This window comes from Cyprinus carpio, chromosome B23 (assembly GCF_018340385.1).
Source record: "Cyprinus carpio isolate SPL01 chromosome B23, ASM1834038v1, whole genome shotgun sequence".
NCBI classification, from domain to species: Eukaryota; Metazoa; Chordata; class Actinopteri; order Cypriniformes; family Cyprinidae; genus Cyprinus; species Cyprinus carpio.
In genome coordinates this window covers 2,850,379-2,864,488 of record NC_056619.1, presented here as the reverse complement: position 1 = coordinate 2,864,488, position 14,110 = coordinate 2,850,379, and the positions used below count along the sequence as shown (strand labels likewise).

At 37.4% G+C, this 14,110-nt stretch overlaps 1 protein-coding gene across 1 annotated transcript; it reads left to right on the top strand.

Moving 5' to 3' along the window:
• Positions 1-424: 424 nt before the first annotated feature.
• On the top strand, positions 425-12,096 carry LOC109083447 (protein Wnt-7a-like). The gene is made up of 4 exons (XM_042750850.1): positions 425-683; positions 1,823-2,049; positions 4,220-4,491; positions 8,492-12,096. Exons 1-4 carry the CDS (start codon positions 613-615, stop codon positions 8,972-8,974), a joined length of 1,053 nt encoding a protein of 350 aa, XP_042606784.1. The 5' UTR covers positions 425-612; the 3' UTR covers positions 8,975-12,096.
• Positions 12,097-14,110: the final 2,014 nt, after the last annotated feature.

Genomic DNA, 14,110 nt, shown 5'->3' with positions numbered 1-14,110 from the left:
ATTTACAGTAGTATCTCTGTACTTTACAGAAAACTAACACAGATTTAACTTTAAAACAACAAGAACAACAACAGGTTTTGATACAGTCCTATTTGCTTCTAGTCTACATTTTTATGCCTACTTTGAAAGCAAAGTGTTTCTTTTACAGTCACTTCTAAATTCAATTTAACAATTCATATTGATTCACCGATTCAAAATCACCTGTTGTGTTGAGACGTGTTAAGGAGTGCTTTAGATTATATATCTGCTATCTGTGTCAGATGGTTTGTTTTTATTAATAGCGGTATTTATGGATCTAAATGAAAGCAGACACACGACTTCTGTGAAGCATATGAGATTGTATGGGTGGGCTCAGCAGCCCTCGGGAACACGCCCAGATATATAAAGTAGAGCTGGAGGATGAAGGGCTCAGATCTGCTCTACCTGTGCCGCTATGCGCGCTCAGCACGAGCTGCAGACACCTTGACGGTGGAGCTACATGTGCGGCCAAAAGTGTCCTTGTTGGAAATCCAGGCTATTTCAAACGGACCTTATTTGATTGCTGATAGACCGACTATTCAACCTGAAAGCTCAGTTTCTCGTTACCTTTGAGCGAAACGAGACAGGACCATCATGAGCAGAAGAACACGACGCTGGATATTTCACATGTTCCTTTGTCTCGGAATAATCTACTTGAAAATGGGGTGAGCTGATTGGGGAAATGTATTGCACAGTATATCATATCATGTCGTTATGATAATGTTGTCTATTCTGCATTAGACGAACTTTTTATACTGCTCTGTATAGCCTTTGTCTACTTTTCCAGTTGTAACAGAAGTTATTTTTATTTTTTTCATCAATATATTTTGCAACAATAGTGCGACAAAGTAAAAGTTTTGGTAACACTTCACGTAAAGCCTTTATGTAGGCTATAATGCATTATGAAAGTAGTTTTCCCTTGTAATGCGCCTTATAATGCATTCTCATGAATAGTTAGTTGTAACCATAGTTAATACATTATAACACTTATCAGTTCATGGTTACACTATGCATTTTATAAATATTTACAACAAGATATAATGATTTACAGCGCACATTATGAATAATTATAATGCATTAATAACCCTTAATAATGCCTTATTCATAAGTCTTTAAGTAAACTGCCATCGAAATTGCTTTTATTCAGCGGGAGGCAAAAGCATTTTTTGTTTTTAAAGTAATGATGCTTTCCAAAGACATTAAAGGGTCTGCTGCGCACTTCGCGGGAATCTTTGGAAACTCCAGCCAGTGGAAGCCTTCGGAAATGATCTCTTTATCCAATATGTGACTCTGGACCACAGAACCAATCATTACCAGTCATAAGGGTCAGTTTTTTGAAATTGAGATTTATACAAAACCTGAAAGCTGAATAAATAAGCTTTCCATTGATGTATGGTTTGTTAGGACAATAATTGCCTGAGATAGAGGGTGCAATATATATATAGCTCATAGAAAATCGCCTCAAAAGTTGTCTAAATTAAGTTCTTAACAATGCATAGCCTATTCCTAATCGAAAAAATAAGTTTTGGTATATTTACGTTAGGAAATTTACAAAATATCCTCATGGAACATGTTCCTTACTTAATATCCTTATTAATATCCATTTAACATGTTCTTTACTTAAGATTTTTGGCATAAAAGAAAAATCGACAATTTTGACCCATAGCCGACGATGTGTTGTTGGCTATTGTCACAGATATCCCCGCGCTACGTATGACTGCTTTCGTGCTCCAGGGTCACACATGTGTTTGATTAGCAACCAGTGTTAAATATGAAGAAGACGTTCTTCTCTGATCAACTTCAGGCGATTCTCCACCGTGCTGGCGCTGGGAGCGAGCATCATCTGCAACAAGATCCCGGGACTGGCGCCCAGGCAGCGCATCATCTGTCAGAGCCGGCCGGACGCGCTCATCGTGATCGGACAGGGCGCGCAGATGGGCATCAACGAGTGCCAGTTCCAGTTCAAGCACGGCCGCTGGAACTGCTCCGCGCTCGGGGAGAGGACCGTCTTCGGAAAAGAGCTGAAAGTGGGTATGTTGGAAATCTCCTCTCGTGTGTCTAAAACAGCATTTGGGTGAATCTAGTATAAGAGTATAGGGGTGTTTACCAATCTGGTTACGGATTATACAGTGTGTTTAATTTTGGGTAAAACAGTTACCTTCTTCACTAGTCCCAGTTCATAAGGCTACGTTATAAAGATCGACCTGTTCCAGTTGAGATTTCCGCGCCACATGCCTGAAATGTCTGGCAGATGAGATACATGAGCGTGTGCTCCATAGCATCTCAGAGTCCAGTCATTAAAGATGGCAATATCAGAAGAAGCTCAAATAAATGTACAGGTTGTTCAGAGCCTCGTACCCGATCTCATGAAAGTGCATGTATCAATAGCACGAGTTCTGTTTCTATGTGGCGTGCTATTTATACGCAAGAAATCGACTTTGGCGTGCATATGATAAGCAATGGTTAGGATTCGGGTTGTGGGGTAGGTGTATTATATATACGCCAAAGCTTCGTGTGGACGCGAATATGGACGCGACAATTGCGTTTTATATGCACGCCAAACAAGTGCGTATCATATGCACGCCAATGTCAATTTCTGGGTATAAAAGCATGCCAAACAGAAACAGAAAATCGTGCTATTGGTATGCATTTTCATTGGAGAACCATCAGGAATTGCTGTATATTTCCTTGAAGATCAGAAGTTTTTTTTTAATGTTTTATTTTATGTAGTTACTTGAGGTCAGTGATTTAAAGAGTACAGCACCCCATCTGACTGAAAGCCTTCTTCTGAATTTGGTAGTAACTTTTTTTTTTCTTTTTTTTTTTTTTGTGTGTGCATGCATCGGTGTTTGGGTTGGTATTTGCAGCCTGAAGAGTTTTTCCACAGGTGTAAGTTACAGAGCATGATAAGATGTCACCTGAGACAAATGGACTTTTACTTTGCCAATCCAAACTGCTTAAAAATAAGGCACAGCTGCTGTATCAGTTTATAAAAGTTCATGAGGTCTAAGCTCTGAGTGAAGTCAGTAGAGAAAAAATCTGGGGGGGGGGGGGGGGAAATACAAGTGATATATGCTCCTAATATTATGCTTAGTGTCTGAGAGACACTTCAAATGACTCAAAAGCACAATAAACAGATACTTCTAGTAGCACACACAGACTAATACATCCTCACTTTTAATAATCTTATGTTTGTAATCAGTTTGCAAAAACAACTTACCTAGCTTCAATAGTACCAGATAAAATTGTTATTTTACATTTTTACATTATTTTTACATTATTTTTTTGTGGGGGCTCTGTGAAAGCTCAGATATAGAACATGAATAAAAACAATGAATGTTCACATAGTGTGCTTTTGCAACTTATTTGGATTTGTTATGTGTGTGTTTTTCGTTGTTAGTTCATGTTTGCTGATTTAGTAATGTTAATGTTAAATGGAAACTTATTGTAAAGTGTTATAATGGTTCAAGTTGAAATAATCCATGATGTTCAAAATTTTGAAGGAAAAAGAACAGACAGTCTCAACACAACATGAGCGAAATCCCATTTTTGAATATCCGTTTGTCTGTAGTGTTATCATGGACGACAGCTCTAATTTACAGTTTGGGTTAATTGTTATCCATCTGCCGATTATGCAAATACAGCCGTGTTTGTCAGTGATTTATGGAGAAGGAATAAGTGATAACCTCAGGAAGTTCATGTGTTCAGGAGTTCATCTGTTTCTTGACAACATGAAGTAGATCATTAGTTTTTTACTTTCGAGTTCATTCATAGAGCATCACTTGTTCACCGAGGTCTTTTTTGCCTAATTTAATGTAATTAATATTCTCTGTCTGTAAAACATTCAAAATACAAAGATTCATTTGTAAAAAGTACACACTTGTTGTAATTGTCTGCACATAACTATTTTACAGATATATGCACTATAGTGGTCTAAGAGATTTGGACATGAATCTGAAGAGCTGCAAGTCAGCAGTTCATTGATTTAATGTAATTTATTTTTTTTTTTTTTTGTAGTTTTTTTAGTTTTTTTGTTTTTAAAAACATTTTGTTTTACATTTTTGTGGATATTTGATGCTTTAGTTGAAGTGTTTGATTTTTGGGCATGAAAAGTTGCTAGACATTCAATGCTTATCTGTAAAAAAAAGCTGTGATTGTTGTGCTATACAGTGATATGATGTTATAAAGTCTGTGTTCACAGGCAGTAAAGAGGCTGCGTTCACGTACGCCATCATGGCAGCCGGAGTGGCTCATGCCATCACAGCCGCCTGTACGCAGGGAAACCTGAGTGACTGCAGCTGTGACAAAGACAAGCAGGGCTTCCACGGTCACGCCGACGGCTGGAAATGGGGCGGCTGCTCGGCAGACATCCACTACGGCCTGGGCTTCTCCAAAGTCTTTATGGACGCTAGAGAGATCAAACACAGCGCCAGGACGCTTATGAATCTGCATAACAACGAAGTAGGACGAAAGGTATGTATTTGATTATACAAGCAAAGGCTTGGCTTTGTATGTTTCTTGTAAATAAAAACTGTCAGTCATTATTCAGTTTCGATGGCTTCCTTTGAAGGAACAGTTGACTCAACCCGATCTCATGGAGAAACAGTTTTGGTGAAGAAAAACGACATACATTTGAGTGTGTATGTCCCAAAGTAGGCAAGCTTTGGGACATACAGTGGTGGAAAATTGTTAGAAACCTAATTACTTAATCAGTCGCAAACATCTGCCATGTTTGTAGTTTTTAAACACTTTTTATTCATGTTTGTAGTTCTGAAATGAATCCTTTGCCAAAGTGCAATGGGTTGTGGGCAATATTATCCGTTAGAATTTGCACAGATCCACACTTTGAAAATCCACATACTATTTAGGATGGATATAGTGTGCACATTGAGATGCAGGGACAGTTATTTTTACAGCTGACCTTATTGCGGCTTATAGACGTCATTATAGACAGTAATGACATTTTTTGTGGGCAGAGCCTACCTGGTGGCAGAAAATGACAGTTTTCAAGTAGCAGTGTATGGGAGCCATGGAATTAAAGAATAAAAAAAGGTACATTTGAGTTTATATTTCAAAATTATGGCTTTATTCTCGTAATTCCAAGATTATATCTCACTATTGTGATAAGGAAAAAAAACTGCTGTAACCGTAGGTCTAATACAAAACGTCTTCTATTAACAGCGTGTGTGAATAATATTATGTAGAACTATTGTTTAAATCAAATTTATGTTTTAGAAGTAGAGTAGTCATAGCAGGTTTTGTCCATATTCTGTCCAAATGGCGTCGTTGATGAATGTATTCTATATTAATGATTTGCATTCCAGTTCTGACATCCAAAGGCGCAATAATAATTTTTTTTCTCTTATTCGATGGATTTTACCCGTTTCCCTCCACTTGTTATCAGTGTTTTTCTGCCTCCACTATGCACACAGCCGCAAGTGATGTAACTGTGACGTCTGCTCTGAATTGGTCTATTATGCATTTAGGAGTGTCCCTGTCAGGCGCAAAATTTATGGCAGGAAGGTACTGAGAAGGTTTGTGGTAGTCAGTTTAATTTGTGCCATTATTTACCACACAAAAAGCATATCTTAACCCATTTTTTGCCTGTGTTGTTAGTAGATTACACACACACCTGATTACCATTGGCTCTGCTTATTTGCAACTCTACACTAATTTGCACAGCTCTTGGTAGCTTGTGCTGGTTGTTATGAAAATGATCCGTGTCTTTAATTTGGACTCTGTCAGTAGATCAGCCGCAGAACTTTCCAGTCCCATCTCTGCTTTTATGGGATTGTGGCTAACAGTAATTTGCCTTAGTCTGGCCCTTAAGTTGTTATTCAGTGAAATCTTCCCATCCGCTGCAGTTCAGATCTCGCTGTTTATGCATATTCGAGCTCGGTGTGTCATGTTCAGCTTTGAGACACGTGACGTTTGGCCATGCCTCGTCATGTTCAGTCTGAAAATTAGCATGTGGGTGAATAAATGACCAAATTTTCATTTTTGGGTGAACTGCTCCTTAAAGAGGTATCATCTGTCAGTGAAGTGATGTTTTGGTTACACTGAACGGATCAAGTGAAAGTCAAGTACAGCGAGGGATTCTGTAACTATGGCACTGCGGTTTGCAGCCGGCAACAATCCGGCACCGAAGCCAAGACTGGACTGGCACAGCAAGAATAGGAAGCTTTTAGAGGTAAGAGCAGAATAAGTGCTAGAGTTTGATTACAAATCAGATGAGCTCTGTGCAAATCCACTCCCATTTTCTGCTCAGTTTAATAGACATTGGCTTACACCAGTATCCCCTATCGCTAGCTTTGATGGAGACGTTTATTCTTTGATGCTGTGTTTTTGTCTCAACTTTCAGTGCTCAAACCGCCAAAGATCCTAAAAGGCTTTTTCACTTTCGCCTGCTTTTTTTCTGCGTATACATTTGTTGTCTTTGATGTGGAATAAGGGATGCGGTCCTTTGGGAAAAAGAAGTGCGCTGAATGTGTACTTGGACACTGAAAAAAATTATTCATTGAATTTATGACATTTTTTGTGGGAAGTGGTTGCAATCAGTTTATTTTAGCTTTACACTTTCATGACTGTTTTTCTTAACATGCTTAAGTGCACTTGTTAAAAAGTCTGCTTTGTAATATTTTTTTTTATTAACAGTTTTACTTTAATTATCACTGAATACATTTTTCTCATGCTTTAACAAAGTACACTTATTTTGATGTTTTGACTAACATACTAAAGCATGGAAAGTAGGCTACTTGAGTATCATTTTATCTCTAGTTTGTTATTCACTATTATATTTAAGGTTAATATATTTTAAATCTGCTAAAATAAATTTACAATACAAGACATGGAAGTTTCAATAAAAATGACATTAAAATATTTTTAAGTTTACTACAAATGCTTGTCAGTACACCTTTTAACCATATACACTTAAGTTTAACTAACTATATATAAAAAAACTATCCTTTTTATCACCAGGGGTAGCTTGTTTTGCAATTTTGTTTATTAAAATAAAACAACAAGCCCTCGTATCTGTTGTCACGATCAAGTTAAAGTAAATGGTTCTCCAAAAGGAAAAACTCCACAGAAGCAGTCATCTTCTGAAGCTTCTTGAAAGTCTCATGAGCAAACACCAATAACGTCAAAGCGGTCTAATACAATTTGACAGAAGTTTCATTTGATCATTTTAAGTTGAGCTGTTCTTTTAACTAGTGCATGTGTGAAGTAAGAGCCAAACAGAGAGCAGAATAATCACTCTTGCTCTCCCAGTCGAGTTTAATGAGGGGTAAAGAAGCTTCCATCTTATGTCTGGCTTGTTGCACGTTTGGTCACAGAGAGCTGATTCATGGCACCAACTCTCCTCCTCAGTCCCCACGCCGTTTGTACCGTCTTATCTGAGCAGCTAAACTGCCTCTTAGTGAACTGACTAGCCTTACAAGATCACTGTAGCTGCAGGTTTGGTCTTGAGCAAACTAAAAGAGTGCTCTGTCTGAACGTTCCCCTCCCAGCTAATGAGATGACGCTGGCTCACGGTGCCATCTCAGAAGGTCCTGGTGTGAGTCGCTGAGCGGATGTACGATACGCCGCCAGGCCATTTTGATTGGTGGAAAATAACATTGTGTGATATTGAAACAAGAAACAAGTAACATTAAATATTAAACAAAGTAACTTGCCATGTGCTATTGGCATGAAAGGATATTAGTCTATACTTTTTTAATCAATAAAATGGTAATAAAATATTTAGACATTAAAGAAAGAACCCAAGCCATTTCTAGAGACCAGAAAACCAGAGACTGGTTTAGCAGCAATCTAACACTCACAACCATCCAGAAAACACACAGCATAAAAAGTCTTGAATGTTGGACACTTCATGCAGTTTTTCTTGCTTAACCCTAGCAACTACACGGTAAAAGTGGTAAAAAATAATCAAAACACTACCAGATAAGAGTGTGTTTACAGACAGTGTTGGGGACATGTAACTAATAAATGTAACTGCAATCTGTTACAGTTACTGAGAAAAAAATACTGTTACTTATGAAAATGTTAATGATTACAAAGGGGGTTATATCTGAATATTTAGAAGAAAAAAATTGAAATTGAAATTTAGAAAAGTTACAAAAAAGTAATCAAATGTAATCAGTTACACTACTTTAATAAAGTAATTGATATATAGTTACACTAATTATTAAATTCAAATCTGTAACATATTACATTTCCAAAGTAACCTTCGGTAACACTTTATTTTAAGGTGTGCTTGTTACACATTACCTGTACTTACTGTTATAATAACAATAAGTGATGCATAATTAAATGCAAGTAACCCTAACCATATAGAAAGTACATGTAGTTAATTATAAGTTAATTAACTTTCCCAATGCTGTTTACAACATGTGCTGTGTTCATTGTCAGTGATGAGACATTTGACTGATGAAAGCACTGATTTCTCATATTCTTGCTGCTGTGCTGGTCTCAGGTCCTGGAGAGGAACATGCGGCTGGAGTGTAAGTGTCACGGTGTGTCTGGATCCTGCACCACCAGAACCTGCTGGATGACCCTCCCCAAGTTTCGCGAGCTCGGCTACATCCTCAAAGACAAATACAGCCACGCCGTCCACGTGGAGCCGGTCAAAGCCACGCGCCACAAGCGGCCCACTTTCCTCAAGATCAAAAAGCCCTTCTCGTACCGCAAGCCCATGGACACGGATCTGGTGTACATTGAGAAATCGCCCAGCTACTGCGAGGAGGACCCGGTGACCGGCAGCGTGGGCACTCAGGGCCGGGTGTGCAATAAGACGCTGGTGCACCATCCCAACGGCTGCGACCTGATGTGCTGCGGCCGCGGATACAACACACACCAGTATTCACGCGTCTGGCAGTGCAACTGCAAGTTCTTCTGGTGCTGCTACGTCAAATGCAACACTTGCAGCGAGAGGACAGTGGTGCACACATGCAAATGAGCGATGCTTTTGCACAAGACCATACTTCAGACTCACTTTAATGGAAAATCGTCAAGATTGTCAAAGCTTTACTCTGGAGAAAGAATTGCGTGGGAAGGAACGTGGAACTAAACGTGTAAATGACTGTACCTTTGATGCCACACAGCTTTCCTTGCTTTCTGCGATAAATCCTGACGCTGTCTGGATTAAAATAAGGCTCTCTGTAAAACCCATAACAACAGCCTGCACCTTGATTTCACCAGAGGAGCTACTGAGACACAGACGTCTTGCAGGCATGCAGCGAAACGTACAGAGACATTGACAAAAAGAGCAAAACAGCAGGGTTCCAGAAGTACAGGAGAGGACTTTCTTATAACCTTTTGCTTCAAATCAACCCAGGTGAAAAAAAAAGTGTACAAAAAGATAAAAAAAGTATCTATATACCACTAGTGTACCAATAGATGTTCTTAAGATTATCTTAAGAAGTACTAAAAATCATTTTTAGTGTGTTAATTAAGTACCAAATTAGTGTGTCAAAATAGAGCACTTTAAGTACATTATGGAAGTGCACTATTTTTTCTCTCCTGGGAAAGTTTGTAATGATTCATCTTGAAACTGGTTAGTAATAATTGCCTTATTTAAGATTTTTTATTTTATTTTTTAAGTAAATTCCTACAGAGAAAATAAATGGGAAAAGTACTTCTGGAGCCAAGGTTGCTGATCGCTGCTGTGCTCTGTTGTTAAATTCTTCCAAACAACTGATTTTATTTATTTATTAAAAGCAATGTTGTTAACTGTTATTAATGAGACACTGGAAAGAAATAGTGGATCTGCATCTCTGTTCATGAATACACTGAGATTTATATCTTCTGAAAGTATAGCTTTTTTAGTTTACAAGACAAGAAGCAATATTTTTTTTCCTATGAGATATTTCCTGTATGCTGCTAGTCTGGAATAATCACATTCGCTGTAATATTACGAAACTACTGACCACAAGCTTTTTGTAACTGGTATAGTGATGAATCCAGATGTAGAATTTACACTGAAAATGTAAAATATTGGTTAGAGAGTATATTTTGTAAAAGAATATTTTTATATGAATGTTTTATTTATGCTTTGTCATTTCTGAACAGCCATTGCATTCCGTTTGCATTATGCAGTAATTTTAATTTGTAGGTGACAAAGTTGGAATGTGGATGTTAATTATTAAAATCAAATTTAGATCTCGTGCAAACATGGTTATGTTGTTGCTAGTGGAAACCAACACTGTTACTAGTGCTCTTACTTAGGTTTAGTGGTCTGAACAAAGTGATGCTAGGCACTAAAAAAGGGCAAAAAATGTCTAGAGTATATCTAGAGACCAGCACATTACAGACAGGACGGTGGAGTGTTGTCTTTGAATTGGGCGAGTAAGCATCACTCAACACCTGCTTTAGCAAACACAAATCATGTAAAGCACCGCTCACAGTTCCTTCAGAACATGTTGTTTCTGTTAGCAGTGTTAGTGAACCTCTTGTGTGATAAACTCAGGCTGAATAAACATCACACAACAGCAATGATCACAAATGCTCTGTGCTGGACAGTGATTCCAGCTCCGCATGTAATTGATGAGCGCAGGGAGTGTTATGGTGATGACTTGCTCAAGTGGGCGGAGCTGGAGCTGTCAGGTGATTGATGACTTTGACATTTCTTTCATTCAGACCTTTGCCACTAGTTGCTAAACAACTGCAATGCCTGCTGCAAAATGTCCTACAGATCGCCATGCACATGGTAGCATTCAGATAGCTTTCTCGAAAACATTAACACACGGAAAGATAAGAAATATATCTAAAAAGAGGACAATAGTAATCGTTTGATTTTTAAAGTCGACAGATTTAAAGTGAGCTGTTGAAGTCAGTTCATGTTGATTCAGTTTGGTTTAATAACAAAAGGATGCTGACACATGCAGACATGGGTTTGAGACGTTGTTTTGTTTTTAATAGGCCACATATTCTAGAGCGTTCTGTGAGATTGATACATTCTCCGATCATCGGAGCACAGGGACAGATGTCAGAGCTGAACTTTCAACAGATATATGCTTTTCCACAGTGCTTGATCTCGCTTTATGTAGTCCTTTCTGATTATAATGAACAGCAAATGTTGATCGGACCATTTTTCACTCAAATTGAGGGTAAAAAACACAAACTATCAGTAGACCAAAGATAATAATAAAAGCGGTAATTGCATGTAGTGAAGAAGGGGAAGAAACGTGTGTTTTGCACCCGCTGCCTGTCTATAAATCACCCAACACATAGTTCCATCAGTCATACGTTTGTTTTTCATCTGGTTGAGACATGCACATGCACCTAGAGGAGCAGTCTTCTCCATACATGTGCTTGGTGAATCTGTAGGATACGTGTGCCTTTGACTTCTGAAGGAAATCATTCTTCTGAAGAATAGTTCACCAACACTTCTGCGTCCTCTGTATTATAGAATACGTTTTTTCATGGGATATGAAATGTTGTTTTTGACAGATTCTCTTTGCCTGTAACCTTTCCAAAAGGTTCAAAGCTTCAGAAACCCCACAGGGAACATTACTAGACGCTTCGATTAGACTTGTAAAGTCACAGCTCTCAGGTTGTTGAGAAAGAAGAAAGCTTCCCCTTTAGGTGTGTATTTCGCAACACTGTTTGAGATATGGGGAGATGGATTTGGGAGTGAACTTAAGCAACAAGTGCCTTTGAAGATCATCGTATAATCGTAGAGTCCCATATGATACTTTTCATCTTTGGCTGTGTGGTTGGGTGTGGGGTATGGTGGTCCCTCCACCTTTAATGTTATCTGAGAAATGATTGCTGCACACCTCAATGCGATGAGATTTATTCAGGAGCTATCCCATTTTCTCTTTGGGTGTGAATTCCTGACACAAACCTCATTTTACTTTAAGAAATCCATGCTGCTTATTGCATAAAGCAGACAAAGTTTCCATATTTGTTCATATTTGATTGAGTACACTGTGAAAAAATGTTGCATGACCTAAAATGTGCTTCATGTAAAAGCATCTAAATGAAATATAACTGGTTTTATTCAAGTCAGAAATATGATCTAATATGACTAAATCGACCTGCTACATACGGTTCCCTAATAAAAAAGTCATATATTTAAAATGCATTTCTTTCATACTAAGTATAGTTCAAATCTATTAACATATTTACTAACTGATATAAACATTATAATTAAACTATATTTGGTGTACTACTTGTGCACATTTCTTAATATTAAGCCTAAATGTGTTTTAATGTCACTATTGATGAGGATTGTATGATCTTTCAATAATATCGGTCTTTAAATGCAAGATAAGTTTACCTGAAGTGTACTTGCAATAGTTCAACTTTATCACAATCAGATTTACTTCAGTATATCTTTAGCTGGACTTCAGCACTATTTCTGCACAATTAAAGTGCTTTAAGTGCAAAATTAGTTCCAATTTAACAGACTTTAAGTACAGGCTACCAGTTTAGTATAGTAAAAGTACAATTCATGATATTTTTATTAAGCACATACGTAAATATATTTGTAGTATACTTAGCATGAAATAAATGTATTTCAGATACATTTATGTATATTTATTTTTCACTATGGTTACACTATCCAAAGTCTTTTATTAAAGGTCTGATGCAGCAGAAGAGCTGCAAATCTCCACTTTTTACAGTGTATACAGGCCGATCTGTTCTCCATATCTTTTAGATATCTTTATGAGGCAAATGACTGCTGATCTCCAGGCTGGTGTATTAGTGCTGGCTAATGGTGACGAATCTTCCTCTTTGAAGCTGCTCTATGTCTTTCATGTCCTCTGGCTTAATGACCACATGTGCAGATCAACAGTGTTGTGACAACAGCACCACGTCTTAGTCCAGATCACTGTTGTTGAATTAAAGACATGTTTACTGTGTCAACAGTGCTTTAATATACAGGAAAAAATGGACTGTCTTGTTTGACTTTTTGTCTCACAAAACTGACTCAAGCTAAAATTACATTTGGTAGCACTGATTTCACTTAGAGCTACTATGGCAAATAATAACCGTTAAATAATTTCTACTGTGAACATCAAAGAAAATAATCAAAGGTTGTTTTAAATTTGCCCTGTATACTGCATTGCTAATGGGGATCAAATAAAAAGATCCGTATGGACTCAAATAAGACCCTAAGGCAGGCCTCTTTAACTCTGGATCTGACTGGTATACATTTTAGCTCCAATCTTGAACAACCTCAGTGAGGTCTTCAGATTCATAGATATTAACAGTCACATTCATCTTCAGCGTCATATAGGAGCACTACTTATTTCTATAGTATGTCCTTCAACAATGAATGCTGTAAAACTCAGAAAAAAACATTTCATACATATGGTTCAGATACAATAGGGTGGAAAAAAATCACTATGCAAATGATTGCTGTTTGTATAGCATGATTTGAAAGATACCATGATTAAAAAATATCTGATTTAAATAAATAAACATCGATGTTTTTGAATCATAAGATCATTAGATGGTTTTTATTTGCATGTATGAGCTCTATTTAAAAATGACCTGTTGGTAAATATTATTTAGAAGTGTGTTTTACCAATACTTTATTTTGGGGATATTATATTGTGACAAACTAAACAATGTTAATGACCAACTCAATTAAGTAAAACTCAGCTGGTTTGGAAGTGAAGTGAAGATCCCTGTCTTTCAACACAACTCTGAAAAACTGCAGTTCTAGAAATAAAATGTCAGTAGGATGTCCCTAACATGTCCCTTCAGTAGGATGTTATTTGATTCTTGGTCTAATTTTAGAGGATTCTTTTTTAATGAAATCCTGTGGGAATGGTTCCAAATTATGATTGTGGAGTTCCATTAGAAAATCCTGCACATTCCATTTGTGCATTACAGGATACATTTGTAGATGATCAATCATTTCAAAGTATACTCATCATCATTACTGATGATTTGAAGTATTAGTCATGCTATAACAACTCATTCACAAATCAATGTAAAATGCATAATGCATTTTTATAGACAATCCGTGTTTGTCAGTTTTCGCTATAAACTGAATGTTTTAGATTCTCGCTCTCTCTCTTTTTAGAAGTAAATGCACATGTGAGTCGGAGGAAAGATTGATGTCATAATGAGTGTGATG

Excerpts from the sequence above, each read along its gene's own strand:
- LOC109083447 (XM_042750850.1), top strand. The coding sequence starts at position 613 with ATGAGCAGAAGAACACGACGCTGGATATTTCACATGTTCCTTTGTCTC. Across the intron at positions 684-1,822 it reads ATAATCTACTTGAAAATGGG|GCGATTCTCCACCGTGCTGG; the intron begins GTGAGCTGATTG and ends GATCAACTTCAG. Across the intron at positions 2,050-4,219 it reads CGGAAAAGAGCTGAAAGTGG|GCAGTAAAGAGGCTGCGTTC; the intron begins GTATGTTGGAAA and ends CTGTGTTCACAG.